Here is an 18443-nt window from a genome sequence, read left to right on the forward strand (position 1 = left end):
ACTATGTATGGGAAGGGAAGGAAAATTTTTCACTATAAACCCCATTTCCTTTTAAATTATATTTTACATAAAGACATTCTATAACCTGATATGAAAAACAAAGCCACTATAATAAGTACTACAAAGGCAAAGGACATGAACATTTGATCAAAGAGAAAACGTAACTACTAAAATAAATACAAAGTATTTAATCTCATTAATAATCAAGAAAATAATTGGGATACCATTGCTTGCTTATTTAATGCACAAGATTAATAGCAATTTCTACTTTTTCTATTTTTCTAAATGTACTCAAATTTTCTATTTTTAGTAATAAAAATGTGAGTTATTTAAAAAAACATAGAAAGTATGAAAACTTCTGCTAATGTGGAAATCATAAAAAGCATAAAAATGAATCAACACTTGTATGGGCAGCAAAGCTCAGATCCCTGGAAACCAATTCCTTTTGTCTTGGTTTCTGAGTTTTATTATGGGATTATCCATAAAGAGAAGGCTGTTCCTGGTTTACACTATGACACTCTCCCAAGCACAAAGATACACATATACATATCTATTTATGCATATTATTGTATGCAAATTTTTTCTTCAGGTAGACTGATTCCAGGAAAGGACTCCTTCAGAATCACTCCCTACAGAGGACTCGTATGATTCCATTTGCTGAGAAGGTCCCATTAAGTTCTCCCCATATGGGTCTCAACCAGTAGGAATGCCCTTGATATTGAAATTGGATGAAGATCTACTTCAGTGCTGCCTGCAAGACAGCAGTGTCCTAGGCTTTTTGTAGCTGGCTCCTTGGAGAATCTGAAGTGGGTCCTGCCCTTTAGACACAGCCAAAAGGACATTTTTCTGATTTAATGCAGATCAGAGTGTATCTCCTGCTTGCTCAGACCATAGCCTGGAGGTAGCTCACACAAAGCTCAGACTGGAGCAGCACCAGGGCAACCACCCCAAATCAAATAATCATGTTAGAATGACTAAGTTAGGAGGCTGAACTTAAATCTGATAGCTTTGTTCAGCATATTTCTTTTTGTTTTGTTTTCATAATATCATAAGTTTGACTGAACAAAAAAGTCCAACATAGCAGAGCCTAAATTTATGAAGCGAAAGCACTCTGAAACCTGAACTTTGCTAAATAATGTGTATGAAAGCAATCGTATGGAAAACAGTATACAAGCAGGAAAAGTAATACAAGTTTTATCTGAACTAACAGTTTAATCAAATGACAAATTTGGTTGTCAATTTATTAAGATGTAGCCCTTCTCTATTTCAATTCAGTAGGACTCTATAGACTCTCTTCTCTGGTACTGAAATCCTCGTGGCGTCTATTTCATAGGTACCTTCATTCCAGGCTGCATTCTGACTTTCCGGGGCCCTGGTCACTTTTATCTTGGGTGGCCCCTTCTTCGATTAAAAATTACATTTTACTGCCCAGCTGACGTGGCTCAGTGATTGAACGTTGACCTATGAACCAGGAGTGCACATGCGCAGGTTGAAGACTTGATTCCCAGTGCGGGGCGTGCAGGAGGCAGACAATCAATGATTTCCTCTTATCATTGATGTTTCTCTCTCTCCCTCTCTGATATCAATTCAAGTAAACAAAACAAGTCCATTAAACAATATTGTAGTAGTCAGCTCGAGCCACCACAGCAAAATGCCATCGACTGGGTGATTTAAATAATAGAAAGTTATCTTCTTACCGTTGTAGAGGCTGGAACGCTGAGATCAGGATGCCAGCATAGTGTTCTGGGACGGTCCCTCTTCCTGGCTTGCAGACGCCCTTGGCCTCTTCACTTTGTGTCCTCACACGGAGTGTGTATCTGCGGGTCTCTCTCTCTCTCTCTCTCTCTCTCTCTCTCTCTTCTCTCTCTATGTAAAGCCAAGTCCTATTGGATCAGGGTCCCACCCTTAGGACCTGAGTTAAACTTAATTACCTCCTAAAAGCTCTCTCTCCAGATACAAGCTGCAGATTAAGGCTTCAACATACGAATTTTGGGGGACACAATTCAGTCCAATACAAATATGAAAGAACATATAGTATAGGGGTGTGTGAGATAAAGCAAATATGAAAGCCATTCATTTTACAGATGACTGAGGTCTAGGAATAGAATGCCTCAAGGAGCCAAAATTGGAATTCCTACTCATTCTGGGTCCTTCAGGGCACCTGGGCTCCTCCGGCACACTCCCAGGAAGGGGATGAGCCATCCCTGCCCCATGGCCTTTGACCTGCCCAGAGAGTCAGGACTTGGCCCGCAGCCTGCTCTTGCCAAGCCCTGCGTCCTGGGGAGTCAGCTCCCCAGAGGAGCTAAGCAGAACTGCATTTTGTTTTCATCAGAACGCTACCAAAGAAAAATACAAATAGACAAGACAAGACGCATGAAGAAGTGCTCAATCTCATGAGTAATCAACGAAATAAAAATTAAGGCCATAATGAGACATTAATAGATTGGCTAAAAGTTTACATGACAACCCCAGGTGTTGGGAGAATTTGATGGAATAGTAACTTTTTGTTTTAAACATCTCTTATTTGTCCCATTGCTGAGGGAAGGATTCCTGCCTTATAGTTAGGGGGATGGCTGAACCCATGGCACCTAACACTGGATGGATAAGATAACAGCTGGTGATTGCTCACATATGCTCCCATCCTGAAGGGGAGGACATCACATGCCACACAGGGCCACCCGGGGTTGCACTCAGGAACAGAGCGAGCAACCAGGGGCTCGGGGGCTCGGCGTTTCTAGTACAAAGAGGATGCGGTGCCCCCTGGTTCCCATGGGAGGATGTACTATGTGGTTGACTTGTTTGAGTAATTCCGAAACCCACTACTCAGAGTAAGTAGGAACTCTGCCTGGTCTCCTTGATAAGGAGAGTTATTTGGCTCCAGGATCTGATCTGAGGAAGCAGAGTGGGGAGGGACTTGAAGTTGAGCCATTCACATCTCTCCTCGTTTTACCAGCTGTCAAAGCAGCACATAATAGTGAGCCTTCAGTTTAGGTCTGTATTAGGGTTATCCAGAAAAACAGAACCAACAGGTGTGTGTGTGTGTGTGTGTGTGTGTGTGTGTACATCCATATATACACGTACATGTATAAATCAATGGACAGTGAATAAAGCAGATTGCCCTCTATAATGTGGATGGGCCTCACCCCAATTAGTTGAAGACCTTACTAGAATAAATGCTTACCTTTGTCTTTCTTATAGATAGACAGATAGATAGATAGCAGATAAAGATAGATATAGATATAGGTATAGCTATAGAATCTCAAAACAAAATTCTAAACAAGAACTTACCATCTGAAGAGGCCTAAATTCACAGCTGAGTAAATAGTCCAAACCTGGGTTTTCTAGCCAAAGAGGTGGCAACAGAGAGTCGGAGGCAAAGGTCAAAGACAGAAATGTGGCAGGGAAGCCAGGTAAGCGGCTGAGCGAGAAATATAAGAGCCGGCAGACAAGAGCGAGCCTTTTGGAACCAGTGTGCAGCTAGGGGCCTGGGGTCCCCCCAAATGGATCTCAGTGTGACATCAAAGAAACAGGTTGTGATACCAACCACACATGGACTACTATGCAGCTGTTAGGAAGAATGAGATAGAACAATGCCCTGACACTTAATTAAGAAAAGGAATATGGAAGAGTAATAATTATGTGTTTGGGAAAGATGTATAAAATTATGTATTTTCATCCACAAAGAGGAAATCTGGAAAAACACACTGTGCCGGGCCAGCTCAGCCAAGGGTTCGGTGAGCCTGAGGGGGTGCAGCGCAGGATTTAGAAAAGACAGACATAGAGAATAAGCTGGGCCTAGGTCTTCTGTGCCTGGCTAAGGCCACAGAGAGGGAACCAGACAGCCAGCTGAGCCTTTATTTTATAGCCAGAGGTAAACAAGGTAGTGGTCACCATAGTTACAATGTTCTTGTGAGTTTCACTTGTTTTGGCAGTACTTGCTGCACCTCCCATAGCCCATTAGCTACCCAAATAGGATCTAGGGAGCCATAAGGTCAAGCCTAATTATATTAAGAGGGCTTTGCCCTCTAAGCTGGAACTTGTTTGTGGCTTTGCCGACAGGTCAGTCCAAGGCTTAACCCTATAGCCGTCCCCTACACTTACAAGTGTTACCAGCAGTTGTATCTGCAATCTCTTTTCATTTTATAAATGTCTGGGTTGTCTGAAAATTTTTACAAAATATATACGTGATATTGCAGTGACAACTTTGACATAGTAATATAAAAATTCCTTAGAACGAAAGAAATGAGCCCATTAAAACACCTGTAAAGACTCATCCCTTGTTTCTGTCTACCCAGAAAAGTTCTGTATTCCTTGGCCTTCCAGGATCTTCAAATACATTGTGAGTTTGAGGTTCTGGGTGTTTGTGTCTGAACAATTATTTGGATCTAATTCCTGTCTTTGTCTCTCATTCCCACCCATCTCCTACCAGAAGACTGAGGGAAGATTAAAAGAAAAGGGACTATTTTATTTTATCTCCATGAGAACACAACATGAGACTTATCCTTTGAACAGATTTTAATTACACATTATTGTGGACCAAAGGTGCAATATTGTACAGCAGAGCTCTAGAATTTCTTCATCTTATTTAATTGAAACCGTACACCTGTAAGAAGTCAAGGAAATTTTTTTCCCCTTGAATGGTATTCTGAAAAGAGGATGGACCCCTAATGCCCAAGGCATCCTTTGTAATCAGTCAGCATCTTTCTGCATCTAGAGTGGTACGAGTTGAGTCCTTTCTGTGAGAGAACTGAGAAAATTATCACTTGAATGACTGTGTTGTGAGAATCAGCTAACCCTGATCCTTCTGCCTTGTTTCCAAGTTTTTGTATAATTTTTCTTCAGAGGAGAAAGTATAGGTATATTGATTGTGAGAAAGTGTTCACCCATAGCAATGGGAACCTTTAGTATCTGAGGACCTGCCTGGGAGAAAAACCTGATAAAATGTTCTGAGTTCAGAAAGAGCGTTAGTGAGAACTTGAACTTCATCCAATACCAGAAAACCCACAGCGGGGAGAAGCCATGTACACATAAAACATGGGGGAAGACGTCCCTGTGGCCTCATCCCTCCTCACTCACCGGAAGAGAAGGTTCTCATGGCACAGACAACCTAGACCTGCCCCCAGGGCTGGGGGAAGGACCGAAGTCACAGCCCTAAGCTGACTGACTGAACACCCACACCCACGCTAGGGAGGAATTCTCCAAACACCGCAATTAAGTCAACCTCTGGCCATTCTGTTGGGGAAAAGTCAGGGAGAGCTTCCGCTTCAGCTCCAGCTCTTCAGGCAGGAAAGTCTCCACAGAGCACACATAGCGCTGAACGTGCAGAGGACAGGGATGGCTTTGGCCGGAGAGCTGAGATGGCTGAAGGAAGTAGACCCCCAGGCTGGGAAACCTCTCCACCGGGCCTTGTCCACCCTGAGACTCTGGTCCACAGAGCATCAGACTCCTGCAGCTGGGCAGAGGATGCTCAGTCCCCGGCCTGCTTCAGGCTAGCCTTGGTGTATGCCAGTAATGCATAGGTCAAAAGACTCGGTCCATATTTTGGCCCTGTCACTTACTAACTATGTTGGCTGAGTCAGTTTATTCCCTGAGTGTCTCTCTCTCTCTCTCTCTCTCTCTCTCTCTCTCTCATTTAAGGTGGGGTTAATATTAGCACCACTTCATAGGTGTCATGAGAATTAAGGAGAGGATGAGTGAGGTTGTTTTCCACCACCACCTTTTTGTTTGGCTGACCTACTTCCCAGAACTCACAAGCTCAATGTGCCTTCGAGGCCCTCAGTTGGAACCAGTGTGCAGTTAGGGGGTCAACCCAAATGTATCTCAGTGTGAGATCAAAGAAGTAGGTTGTGATCTCGGTTGGGTCCTGGGATAGAGAAGTGATATTGTGTGTGCAGCTGCTCCAACCATGTGTCATATGAACTCAAAAAGGGTCTGGAGGCTTTGGCTAGAAATAAAAGATAAAGATTTATTCAAGGGCCTTTGAGTTTGCACACCGGCAACACAGGTAGACAAAAACCCAGAAGTGTTCCAAAGAAGAAAGAGCAGTTAAGCGTTCTTAGAGTAAAAAGAGCCTTCTTGAAAATAACCAATCCTGCACTCTTAGCCCTAGGATTGGTCCAGGATGGCTATCAGTCAGATGTCAGGCAGTCAGGATGATGGATGCCAGGTGGTCTAGACACATGAGTCCTCTTGGGGGGCAATCAGAGGTTTGGTGTATATTCAGACATTGACATAGGACTGGCAAATTCAAAAGTTTAAGTCCCCAGGTTAGTTACAATGAGAGTAGACTCATGCCTCAGCCTTCTTGATCTTAGTAATTCAGCAGCTTGACTAGAGTGACTCCATTTTATTTCTGGCACTGATGTGAAGGAACTTCCCCACCATGTAGGAGGTTCCCAAGTGGCCACAGGAAATGAAGTTGCGGCAAAGCAGGTGCAGAGTCTTCATAGGTCTTTTCCAAGCCCCTCCCCCGCCCCCCAACATGACATATAAATATTCTCTCCCGTTTCTGTCCCTGTCAGTTCCTTAGAGAAGCACTTCTGGTGCTAACAGCCAACGTTCCTGCCAGGCCCAGCCGTGAGACAGTCATAGAACATGTGAGCGGTATCAGGTCACCGAAGAGGGCCTTGTTTTTTCAGAGGAGGCACGGTTGCCCGATTTAGCAAATAAGCTCAATGACTTAACGATCAAATGGTCACAAAGGGGCCAGTTTCCAAAGGGTTACTTGGAAGATCAGCTGAGATGAGCAACTCTGCTTGCCTGTAAACTGTGGAGCAATCTGTGTCTGTGCTGCTTCTATCGTGACCCACGAAGGTGGAGGGGCTGAGCTTCCTTCTGTAAAGCTCAGAGCTGCATCCAAGCGTCCCCACTTCCACTCCCCAGGGGCTTCCGGCTAAATCCCTGCTCCAGCCCCCAAAGCCCACCAAGGGACCCCTCCCATTGTGATTTACGGGAACTCACACCAGCGATCAATCATCCTTAATTTGTAACTGGGCTGTGACCTGGGCCAGCCAATAGCGAAGATCGACCCCCCCACACACATACACACCCCACCCTCCCTGACCCCGTGGGACTAGCCACTCAGTCTGCACTAAAGCTGCCCGGTGACCACGAGTTGGGAAGCAGGTTTGGTTCTTGGGAGGGGGCGTTGGGAGGGGGTCTTCTCATCTCCCTTTTCTCCTCCCCAAGTTCCTGCCCCTCCCCCCCTTTTATCTCTGCAGTCTCTACAGACCTGGTTCCCCCTAGACCTAGAGGCTTCTGCCTCCCCCTCCTCCTCCCCTCTTGGGCAGCCCCCTCTGGACCTCCCCTCCTTCCCCAGCCTCTGGCCTCATTGTTTGGCTAAAGCAGGACCCCCAGGATGGAACAGATGGACGGAGACCTGAGCCTGGGGGGAGGCTGGGGGCAGGGAGGAGGAGGCTGAGCCAGCCGGTGCCGGGAAAGGGAAGCGGTTTTGGGAAAAACAAAACAGAGGGAGGAGCCTGGAAGAAGGTGGCGGGGAAGGGCCCCCGGAATGGAATGGGGGCGGGCCCAGGGGTGGGCCCCACGCCTCGAAGCTGGCCCTGACGCTGGCTGGCTCCGCAGGTCCAGGCTGACATTGCCTCCCAGATGGCCTCCAGGTTGACCCCGCTGACCCTCCTGCTGCTGTTGCTGCTGGCTGGGGTGAGTGGCCCTTCGTGGGATGGGAGTGGAGGGGTGCCTAGGATTAACCCTTCAGGCCCAGGAGAATGAGGAGAGCTCCTCTTGGGATCATACAATGTGATCCTTGCAGCTCCATTCATAGAGAGACAGGAAAGAGCTGGAGACTCAGAGGGACACAGGTTCGAAACCTGACCCGCTAGGCACCAGCCTGGTGGCCCTGAGCAAGTCACTTCCCTCCTGCTCTAATTTATAAAGTGGAGAATAAAGGAGGACCAAGCCGGGCAAGGAAATGGACAGCATTTTGCGATGTAAAAACATGGGTTGTTGTGGACACTGAGCTTTGGGTTTGCAGCAGAGACACAGGTTCTCCGGAGGCTGGGCCTGTGAAAGCGAGTGGTAGCAGACACACCTGGATGGGTGTTAATCAGTGAGAGGTCCCAGTGGTCTGGGAGGTCAAGGGAAAGCAAGGTGGGTGCTTACTCCGGCCTGTGTGTTCCTGTGTGTGGAAGGTGGCACCCGCAGGGTCCTTTGAGATTCAGCAGGTGATGTAGTGATGCTCAGCGCCCCGGAATCAGACTGAGGCTTGCCTCCTAGTTTTTCCTCCAGCTTCTGCGAGACCCTGGGCCAGTTACTTAGTCTCAGCATCAGTTTCTTGTATCAGTGAAATGGGGATAATAAGTACATGGCTTCTCAACCCAGAAGAAACAGCATTTGAGGCTGGTTAATTCCTGGGTATGAGGGGCTGTCTTATGCATCGTAGGATGTTGTGCCCTAAGCCTGGCCTCCCCCACTAGATGCCAGTAGCATCTCCGCTCTCCCCCCATCCTCTTCTCTCCCATATGACAACCAAAGGTGCCTCTAGACCAGCGGTTCTCAACCTGTGGGTCGTGACCCCTTTGGCGGTCGAACGACCTTTCACAGGGGTCGCCTAAGACCATCCTGCATATCAGATATTTACATGACGATTCATAACAGTAGCAACATGACAGTTATGAAGTAGCAACGAAAATAATTTTACGGTTGGGTCATAACATGAGGAACTGTATTTAAAGGGCCAGAAGGTTGAGAACCACTGCTCTAGACATTGCCACAGGTCCTCTGGGGTCAAAGTGGTCTCTGATTGAGAGCCACTGGTCTATACTATTCTCACCCCCACCCCCTCCCTTTCTTCCTTCCTTCCTTTTGGGATGCCGGTTGTTTTCAATACCCACTAATGCAGTGGTTCTCAACCTTCTGGTCCTTTAAATACAGTTCCTCATGTTGTGACCCAACAATAAAATTATTTTCATTGCTACTGTAATGTTGCTACTGTTATGAATCGTAATGTAAATATCTGATATGCAGGATGGTCTTAGGCGACCCCTGTGAAAGGGTCGTTCGACCGCCAAAGGAGTCGCGACCCACAGGTTGAGAACCGCTGCACTAATGGGTTGCAATCCACAATTTAAAAAACCACTGTTCTAAAGCAAAGGCCACAAGCTCAAATGTCTATCCTGGGTAGGCAGGTGAGCCAAGACAGGCAGATATATTTATTTATTTCAAGAACACAGATAAGTGGCTGCTGACACTCAGCTCTAAAGTTTGGGAAACAGCTTCTTATGTGGCAGTAATTGGTCAGCGGTGACAGCGTCCCCTGCCTGCTCTGCATCTTCTGCAGAGAAATCCCTGCCCACACCCCACCCATCGCTGCCTTGCCCCCTACTCTGGAGGAATCCGTAGCCACGGCTCTGGGGCAGGTCCCTCACCCACCAGGCCTTTTCAGAAATTATCTTGGGTACAGAATATTGTCCACATCCCCACCTTCTCTTCCCGCTTTCAGTGTTTGAGGGGACTGTGCCTCATAGAAAAATGAGACACAGTTTTTCTTGAACCACAGGTTAGAGCCTCCTCAAATCCTAATGGTACCAGCCTCAGCCTCACGGATTCAAAGAACCAGATGGATGAAATCAATGAAAACATCTCAGAGAAGATGGATGAAATCAACGAAAACAGCTCAGAGAAAGAGATCCCCGAGATTCAATCCATTCAGCCCACCGTGGGTTCCTCCACCATGCCAACAACCAACTCAACTATCCTAAGAGCCAATAGCACTTTGCTCCCCACCTCCCAGCCCTGCTTCCAGTCAACCACTCAACCTATTGACCCAACTACCCTGCCCACTACTGGGCCGCCCTGCCCAGAGCCCGAGACTTACTGCCCTGACTTGGAGAATCCTTCAGCGGAGACCATATTGGGGGAGGCTTTGATGGATTTCTCCGTGAAGCTCTACCACGCCTTCTCGTCAGTGAAGAAGGCCGAGACCAATATGATCTTCTCGCCTTTCAGCATCGCCAGCCTGCTCACTCAGGTCCTGCTTGGTAAGAAACTGAGTTCTCTCTGGGTTATATGTCGGACTCTCCCATGAGATCCCCAACACAGATACCTACAAAGCTATGCCTCAGTGAGGAAGCTATAAAAATGGGTTGCAATGGAGGGGGGGTGTAATGTTTTTATTCTTGAACGTTCATTTATTCTTTCATGTAACAATGATTTCATAGGCACTATTGCTTATAAAAACCCTATGGACTATACAAGAACATATAAAACAAGGTCCCAGACATTAATTATGATTCAAGTTCAGACAATAAGAGAGATGAAACCATAAGAGATAAAAGTAGAGTAGAATCGTGATAATGGGGGGATGCTACTGGCATCTAGTGGGTAGAGGTTTGGGGTTTTAGGATTCTGGGATTTCCTAACTGTGTGACCTTGGGCAGATCACTGAACATCTCTGAGCCTGAGTCCTCGTGTGTAAAATAGAGAGAGTTGTATTTACCTCCTAAAATTAAGTAGATAGCCCAGTGCCTAGCTTGATGGGAGGTCAAAAAATGCTAATCCCTCTGCCTTCCTGAAGGATTACTCTCAAGTGCTACAGGTGAATTACGCCAGGAGTGACACAAATAAATTACTATAAGCAGTGCGGACGGAACTGTCACTCTAAGGGGGAAATTCCAGGAAGGCTTCTAGAGACAGAGTGAGCATATATAAGAACTTTTCCTCTGGAATCCCAGAATCCTAACACCCCCTAACCTCTACCCAGTAGATGCCAGTAGCATCCCTCCAGTTATGACACCAGAGTATTTTCGGACACTGCCAAGTGCCCCCTGGAAGGCACATTTCAGTTGATGGGTTTTGGTTAATTTCTTTTTTCTTTGTTTAATTGATTTTAGAGAGAGAGGAAGGGAGAGAGAGAGAGAAGCATCGATGTGAGAGAAATACATTGATCAGTTGCCTCCCGTGCACACCCCAACCTGGAGTCAAACCCACGACCTTGGCATATCAGGATAACACTCTAACCAACTGAGCTACTCTCCTCTTAATAGTCATCTAGTATCCCTGCCTATATGGTGAACCCTTATAAACCTAAACCAACTAAATACTAGTTCATGTAGAACAGGCACCAGGCTTTGAATGATGAGTGGGATAAAAATTAGGTAGAAAATAGGGGAGGAGAGTATTTGCAGTCCTGGAGAAGGCTGATCATGATTACTCATAATTCCCCGACCTCTCTCTTTCTGATATATGTCCTGTCTCCTGAAACCATGCTTCCAGCTCTGATGATATGTGATCCCCTCCTAGCAATGACCCCCCTTCCAGCTGGTCCCTCTAAAGTGGTCCTGATAGTGGCTCCCCCGCACCTCCTGCAGTTGGCCTTCACCTCTGCTTTTTGTTGTAGGGGCCGGGAACAGCACCAAGGAAAACCTGAAGACCGTCCTCTCCTACCCTGAGGACTTCAGCTGTGTCCACCAGGCCCTGAAGGCCTTCGCGTCCAAAGGCTTCACTTCAGTCTCCCAGATCTTCCACAGCCCAGGTGAGTGCCGGGGAGGGGATGGCTGCTGAAGGGGACCCAGCACTGGGGTAAAGGACAGTGGGAATGTTAGAGCTAGAGCATCCAGGATGGACTGCAGAGCAGGTGAGGGCTTCAGCACACAGAGTCCCCATGATGAGATTTTGGGTAAGTCATTTGCATTCATCAACTCCGTTTAGAATAAGAGTTCATGAATAGATAGGACTAGAGAGCTGTAGACATAAAATAGGCAAAAGATGTTTGTTAATCTGGGTCAGGGGAATCTTGGGCCCTCTAGTCTTTGCACTTTTTTAATATTCTATGAATTTGTTGTCATTTACATGTGTTAGATGAATAAGTAGGTAATAAGAGCAATACACTTCCAACATGATCAAATGCATTTTTTCTTCAAGGTTTGGTCCACAGAGCCCTAGGGTTCTGCACAGCTCCTTCAGAAGTCATGGAGGGAGTAGGGATCAGGGAGGCAGAGTGGGGTGGGGGTGCCACTTCCTGTGAGAGGGACATAGAGCCAACTGGGCTCTAAGCTCATGCCCAGCCTCAATCACAACCCTTTTATATTGTGGGCTTCAGACATGACATTATTTGAAAACACAGCTCTGCTGCTTGAGAAAGTTTGAAAATTATAGATGTAGTCTGACCCTCTCTTTACTTGTGTGGGTTTTTTTTTTACAGAGAGAGGAGGGTAAAGGGAAAGAGAGAGAAAAACATTGATGTGAGAAACATCAATGGGCTGCCTCCTGCATGCCCCCTACCAGGGATTGAGCCCACAACCTGGGCATGTGCTCTGACCAGGAATCGAACCAGCAACCTTTCGGTGCACAGGGATGGCACCCAACCAACTGAGCCACATGGGCCAGGGTAACACTCTGGCTTTTTTTTTTTTAACTGATGAAAACAATACTTATTCATCGTAGAAACTGAGAAAATACAGAAAAACAAAGTGGGGAGGGGGAGAACACCCTCTTTTTAGATATGGGAAAATACGGCATTTGAGTAACATTGTATTTACTTATTTACTATAAATCAACTTGATCCTCTGTTTTGCTGGGTTGGTGGTAAATACAACTGCATTCAATATCAGTTGTTCAGTCCAGGAAAAGTTCCTCTTTCAGATACTGTTTTCTTTAGTGGATCTGGGCTTTGGAGAGCCAAAGCCAGGAAGTCTTATTACAAACTTTTGCTGAGGCTGGGAAGCAGACTCTATTGCCTCTTGAATTAAGAAAAGAAGGGAGGGAAATACAGGTAAACGGAAGTTCCAAATTACCTTGCCAGCCATGCTCACATGGCAAGCGAGGCAGGGGGGGCCTGGGATGAGTTCTGCTCCAAGTTCAGGATTTGCCTTCTTTAGGCCTCAATGTCACATCTGTACGAGGAGTGGCCTGGACCCCTGCTCCAACATGCTGTGTTCATTGGAGTGAGCACAAAGAGCGACAGAAAACACCCCCCCCCTCTCTAAGCTTGCTCTTAGAAGCGGGGAGAGTGTTCAGGGGACTCATGCCTCCTTCTCTTGACCTATATCCCCCACCAGACCTGGCTATAAGGGACGCATTTATGAACGCCTCTCAGTACCTGTATGGCAGCCCCAGAACCCTGGGAAATGACAGTGATGCCAACCTGGAGCTCATCAACACCTGGGTGGCGGAGAACACCAACCACAAGATCAACTCTCTTCTAGACAGCCTGCCCTCTGACACCCGCCTTGTCCTCCTCAATGCGATCTATCTAAGTGGTAAGGGGGCCCTGGACCAGGTCATCTTCCCATCCTGACTCCTTCCTCCCCTCCTGGCTTCCAAGCCCACCAAACCCCACATTCCATGACTGGATCCCATTGTACCTGTCTTACCCTTGGCTAACCGGGACTTCAGCTCTATATCCTTTCCCCACCTGTATTAGAGTAACTGGCCCCCTCTCTCTTCCCTCTAGCCAAGTGGAAGACACCATTTGATCACAAAAAAACCAGGAGGGAGCCCTTTTACTTGAAATCCTCAACGATAAAAGTGCCCATGATGACCAGCAAGAAGTACCCGGTGGCCCATTTCACTGACCCTATGTTGAAGGCCAAGGTCAGTCCTTGCCTCTTCCTACTCCTGTTTCAGTGCCTCCTGTGTGTCCTGATTTCTTTTCTGCTATGGCCCCATTTGTTTGGGGTGCACCCTTACTAATTTCTACTTTTTCCATCTGTACTCCACCCTACCTTTTCTCTTTCTTCTTTCTCCAGCCTTGGCCGAGGCAGGCATTGTATATTTTAGGCTGGAAAGCAGGATTCTAAAGTTTCTTCATTCATCTCTACTCCATCAAATGACAAAAAGTGAGTCGTGTTTCTGTCCTGTGCATCTGATGTATGCATGCATGTGCAGCATGCATATATGTGTGCACATGTATAGGTATAGCTGTATGTGTATACATGTGGTATGTGTGCGCACATGTGTTTAATGGCTTAAGTTCCTTAGCAGAATTTGAAGAGTATCATTTCAGTGGATGGAGAAGGAGGAAAGACAGAAAACATGGAGCCCAGAGGATTTTAATTAATAAAATGTCTCATGCCCAGTGATCAGATGTGCCTTGTTAGGACATCAAGACACAGACCTATTAGATAGAAAACAGTAGGAGACACCCAGGACTCAGTTCCAGGCTGAGAAGTAAAGGTTGTGTTCTGGAACACGCGGGCTTGTTTCCACCTTGGGAGCGGGCCTTAGCCTTCCCTCTGCCTCGTCCCATTTCACTCAGATTTTCACATAACTGTGCCTTCTGCTCATTCAGGTGTCAGCTCAAAGATTATTCTTTAATCAAGTCACTTCTAACAGATTACACTTCTATAAACCATTTGTTCCATTTACAAACATGGTTACAAATATGGTTAATGAATATTCCCATAAGCACTTCGAGCTTATGGGTATACTTTATAAATATACTTTATTTTCTTTTGAAGTATACCATATACCCGACAGGGCAGAATTACAACCTTGCTTGGCCACATCTTCCAAACACCTGTGAACTGAAAATTAAATTTAAAGAGTAAATTAATTTTAACCCCAACGTCTCAACATCATTCTCAAACTTAATGAAATTATCCTATACCTTTTTGCTTAGAAGTATAAAACTAGTGTGTCTGATTTTCTTCAGATTATCCTGAACTTACCATCTGGTGTGAATATTATGAAGTCGGTTTACTTTGTCCTTTCCATACTTAATTCTGAATCTTCCTAAGACTTAAAAGAGTATTCATCCAACTAGGGGGATTAGAGTTACCAGCTCAGGAATGTTCAGGTTACTGGCTTGGAAATTCAAGGCCATAACATGGTATGTTTTAGTCAGATCCATACACAGGGTGCGTACTGCCCCGATGATCCCACCCTAGTTGAAGCCTCCATCAACAGGGACCCCATATCCATGCTCCTCAGTCAATAGCAATTTATATCCTGCTGCTTCTGGGCCATATTTTCAAATTCCAACAATTGCCTGGTTTCCGTTCATTTCTTCATTGCTCAATTGAATTCCACAGTCTAGATTCTTCTCATCCATCTTTCAACCTCAACCACATGGCCTTTTAATGATATGCTCTTATATCCTATTTGTCTAAGGCAGCGGTTCTCAACCTGTGGGTCGCAACCCTTTGGGAGTCGAATGACCCTTTCACAGGGGTCACCTAAGACCATTGGAAAACACATATATAATAACATACTGTTTTGTGATTAATCACTGTGCTTTAATTATGTTCAATTTGTAACAATGAAAATACATCCTGCATATCAGATATTTACATTACGATTCATAACAGTAGCAAAATTACAGTTAAGAAGTAGCAACGAAAATAATTCTATGGTTGGGGGTCACCACAACATGAGGAACTGTATTAAAGGGTCGCGGCATTAGGAAGGTTGAGAACCACTGGTCTAAGGTGTCACCCTTGGCACTATTGACATTTTGGGTTGGATAATCCTTTGTTATGAGGTGCTATCCTGGCATTGTAGGATTTAGCATCATCCCTGGCTTCTACCCCCTCCTCCAGCTGTGATAATCAAAATGTCTCCAGATATTGCCAAATGTCTACTCAGGGTGAATTCACACTGGGTTGAGAACCACTATATTAGACCCATGAGTCCTGCACTTTTCTTATATATTTTTGTCTGGCCATCAGTGAAAGTCCTTCTACTGGCAAACTGGAAAGGTAAGCTAGGACCCGCTTGTACAAAATCTTGAATGTCACAGTAAGAGATTTATACTTACTCTCGTAGGCACTGCAGAGCCATCAAGTCTTTCAAAGGACTGACCCGGTGACTCTGGTGGTACCCTATGCACACTTGAGAGGAAGGGAACAGGGTTCAGAAAGATCAAATCACTTGCCTGGAGTACATTGCTCATCAGTGGTAGAGTCATCTTCAGCCTGTGTGATCAGAAACTTGTGCTCATTCTTGTGCATCTCACCAGCACTGTTCACCTGGCTGGCATCCCCATTTCATGGCAAAACCTGGAAGCCCGAGTCTGGCTGCTGTTTGCTGAAATGGTACAGATTGGAACAGCAGACTGAAGATCAGCCTTGGGACCCAGAGGGTGGGAAGACTGATAAGGTGCATCTTTTTTCCTCCAGGTGGGGCAACTGCAGCTCTCCCACAACCTGAGCATGGTGATCATGGTACCCCAGAACATGAAACACAGTCTCCAAGACATGGAGCAGGCTCTCAACCCCTCTGTCTTAAAGGCCATCATGAAGAAGCTGGAGATGATCAAGTTCCAGCCCACTCTCCTGGTGCTGCCCCGATTCAAACTCAAGAGCAACCAGGACATGTTGTTAATCATGGAGAAACTGGGTGAGCCCTGGCAGCTCAGAGTTGCTCCTAGATCATCAGAGGAGAAAAGCGTGGCAGGACGGAGGGAGCCCCTAAAATGCACTTAGCACTCTCTAGAATACTTTGTATATCTATAATCTCAGGTTGTCCCTCGATCCTGTAAGTTAGAGGGATTTGCTATTATCTCATTATATCATGAGGAAATGACTCAGAAAGTTTACATAACTTAGCCAAGATCCCTTGAGCTAGGTAGAAGTGAGCCAGAACACCAATCCAGGTCTTCAGCTCTCTTGACTGTTTCCACTATGGTTCATTGTGACACTGTGACAGGTGACGTAGGTGGACCACGGATGCTCTTCCCCCACAGACATTTCATAACACTCAACCATCCCACAGATTGTGCAAGAAGCACTCAGGATAAGAGGGTAACTGGAGGCTTCTGAGTTTAGGAGAGGCAACAGAGACTTCATTTCCTAACCTTTGGCCTCACTTCCTGACTTTTGACCTCACTCCCAGATACATCGCTTCATATTCTGTTCAAGAACTTGACCTCCTAATAGATTGTCTTGTTTCCTAGTATATGACCTCATTTGATAACACATGACCTCTTTCTGATATAGTTCCTCACTTCCAAGGCCCTTGTTGACAGAAGCAATGACATCATTTTTCAGGGTTTGGGGGGGAAGGGGCAAGGCCTCTCACCACTTGAGAGAAAGTGGTAGTTGGTGTGAAGATGGGCCTCCTGGCAGAGGATCCCAGGAACTGGACCAGAAGGTATGATATATATTTTGATAAGCAACAGGGAGGAAGAAGAGAGTCTTGGGATTTGGGACCAACCCAGAAAATTCCGGACACATGTCTCCGACAGCTGAGGGTTTCGTGCTGGTCTTTGACTCATTTTTTTTCTCTGGTTATGCCCTAGAATTCTTTGACTTTGCTTACGATCTCAACCTGTGCGGGCTGACAGAGGACCCGGACCTCCAGGTTTCTGCGATGAAACACCAGGCGGCGCTGGAGCTGATGGAGAGTGGGGTGGAGGCGGTTGCAGCCTCCTCGATCTCTGTGGCCCGCAGTCTAATGCTCTTTGAAGTGCAGCAGCCCTTCCTCTTCCTGCTCTGGGACCAGCAGCACAGATTCCCTATCTTCATGGGGCGGGTGTACGACCCCAGGGCCTGAGACCTGCAGGGGCCAGGCTAGGGCAATCCCTACCCCTCAAGCCTCTGCTTGCCCAGTTGCAGCTCTCCCTGCTGCTGCCCGCCTGAAAACCACATTTTGCAGCTTTCTCTGGTTCAAGTTCACTAGACTCTACAAATAAAACCTGGCAGATCCTGACTTCCTCTCTCATTTGCCTTTCCATTTTAAAGGACAAGGGTAACCATGCCCTTGTGTCAGCTAGCTACTGCCTTGTAACAAGTCACTCCCAAAGACTGGCTTCAAACAACAACTTTTTTTTTTTAATATATTTTATTGATTTTTTACAGAGAGGAAGGGAGAGGAATAGAGAGTTAGGAACATCGATCAGCTGCCTCCTGCACACCCCCTATTGGGGATGTGCCCACAACCAAGGTACATGCCCTTGACCGGAATCGAACCTGGGACCCCTCAGTCGGCAGGCCAATGCTCTATCCGCTGAGCCAAACCGGTCAGGGCAACAACTATTTATTATTTCGACCAAGCCTCGGGCTGAGTGGTCTTACTGATTTGGCCGGGACTTGGTTGATCTTCCCTGGGCTCTGTGACACAGCTGTGATAGTTGGCAAGAAAGGAGTCAGAAACAGGCTGTCTTTTTCACACCTTTGCGTCTCTGCTGGCATCAAATTTACCATTGTGCCATCAGCCAAAGCAAGGGAGTCACACAGCCAGGCCTGAAGTTGAAGTAGACAGGCACTGGAGTTAGAGGGCAAAGTCATTCACTGGAGGCTATTCATGCAATCCACTTATGCCAGTCTCCGTCTCACTTATTGGCCTGTGACAACAGTAATAACAGTAACTAACAGTGTTGGGAGCTTACACAGGTGGTCTGCTGAGAGCTTTACAGATGTTCGTCCTCCACAACTTGATATGTAAGCTCTCAGCTTGGAGGGGCTCAGTCTTGCTCAAAGTCGTGCAGTCAGGAAAGGCTGACCTGAGGTTTGAAAGCATGTCTCTGTGACTCAAGTCTAAGCTCAGAG

The 18443-nt window shown here is 46.3% G+C and overlaps 1 protein-coding gene across 2 annotated transcripts; it reads left to right on the forward strand.

Moving 5' to 3' along the window:
* Window positions 1–7068: 7068 nt before the first annotated feature.
* On the forward strand, window positions 7069–17604 carry SERPING1 (serpin family G member 1). Of its 2 annotated transcripts, XM_081099955.1 has the most exons (8): window positions 7069–7125; window positions 7582–7659; window positions 9515–9995; window positions 11354–11488; window positions 13014–13214; window positions 13409–13548; window positions 16074–16293; window positions 17195–17604. In XM_081099955.1, the coding sequence occupies exons 2-8, from the start codon at window positions 7606–7608 to the stop codon at window positions 17446–17448; spliced, it is 1485 nt and encodes a 494-aa protein (XP_080956081.1). In that variant the 5' UTR covers window positions 7069–7125; window positions 7582–7605; the 3' UTR covers window positions 17449–17604. The 2 variants fall into 2 exon arrangements, with proteins under 2 accessions (XP_080956081.1, XP_080956082.1); XM_081099956.1 differs by lacking the exon at window positions 7069–7125 and having other exon boundaries at window positions 7543–7659.
* The last annotated feature ends 839 nt before the right edge of the window (window positions 17605–18443 follow it).

Source organism: Myotis nattereri (genome assembly GCF_964212035.1).
Source record: "Myotis nattereri genome assembly, chromosome: 9".
NCBI lineage: Eukaryota > Metazoa > Chordata > Mammalia > Chiroptera > Vespertilionidae > Myotis > Myotis nattereri.

Excerpts from the sequence above, each read along its gene's own strand:
- SERPING1 (XM_081099955.1), top strand. The coding sequence starts at position 7,606 with ATGGCCTCCAGGTTGACCCCGCTGACCCTCCTGCTGCTGTTGCTGCTG. Across the intron at positions 7,660-9,514 it reads TGCTGTTGCTGCTGGCTGGG|GTTAGAGCCTCCTCAAATCC; the intron begins GTGAGTGGCCCT and ends CTTGAACCACAG. Across the intron at positions 16,294-17,194 it reads GTTAATCATGGAGAAACTGG|AATTCTTTGACTTTGCTTAC; the intron begins GTGAGCCCTGGC and ends GTTATGCCCTAG.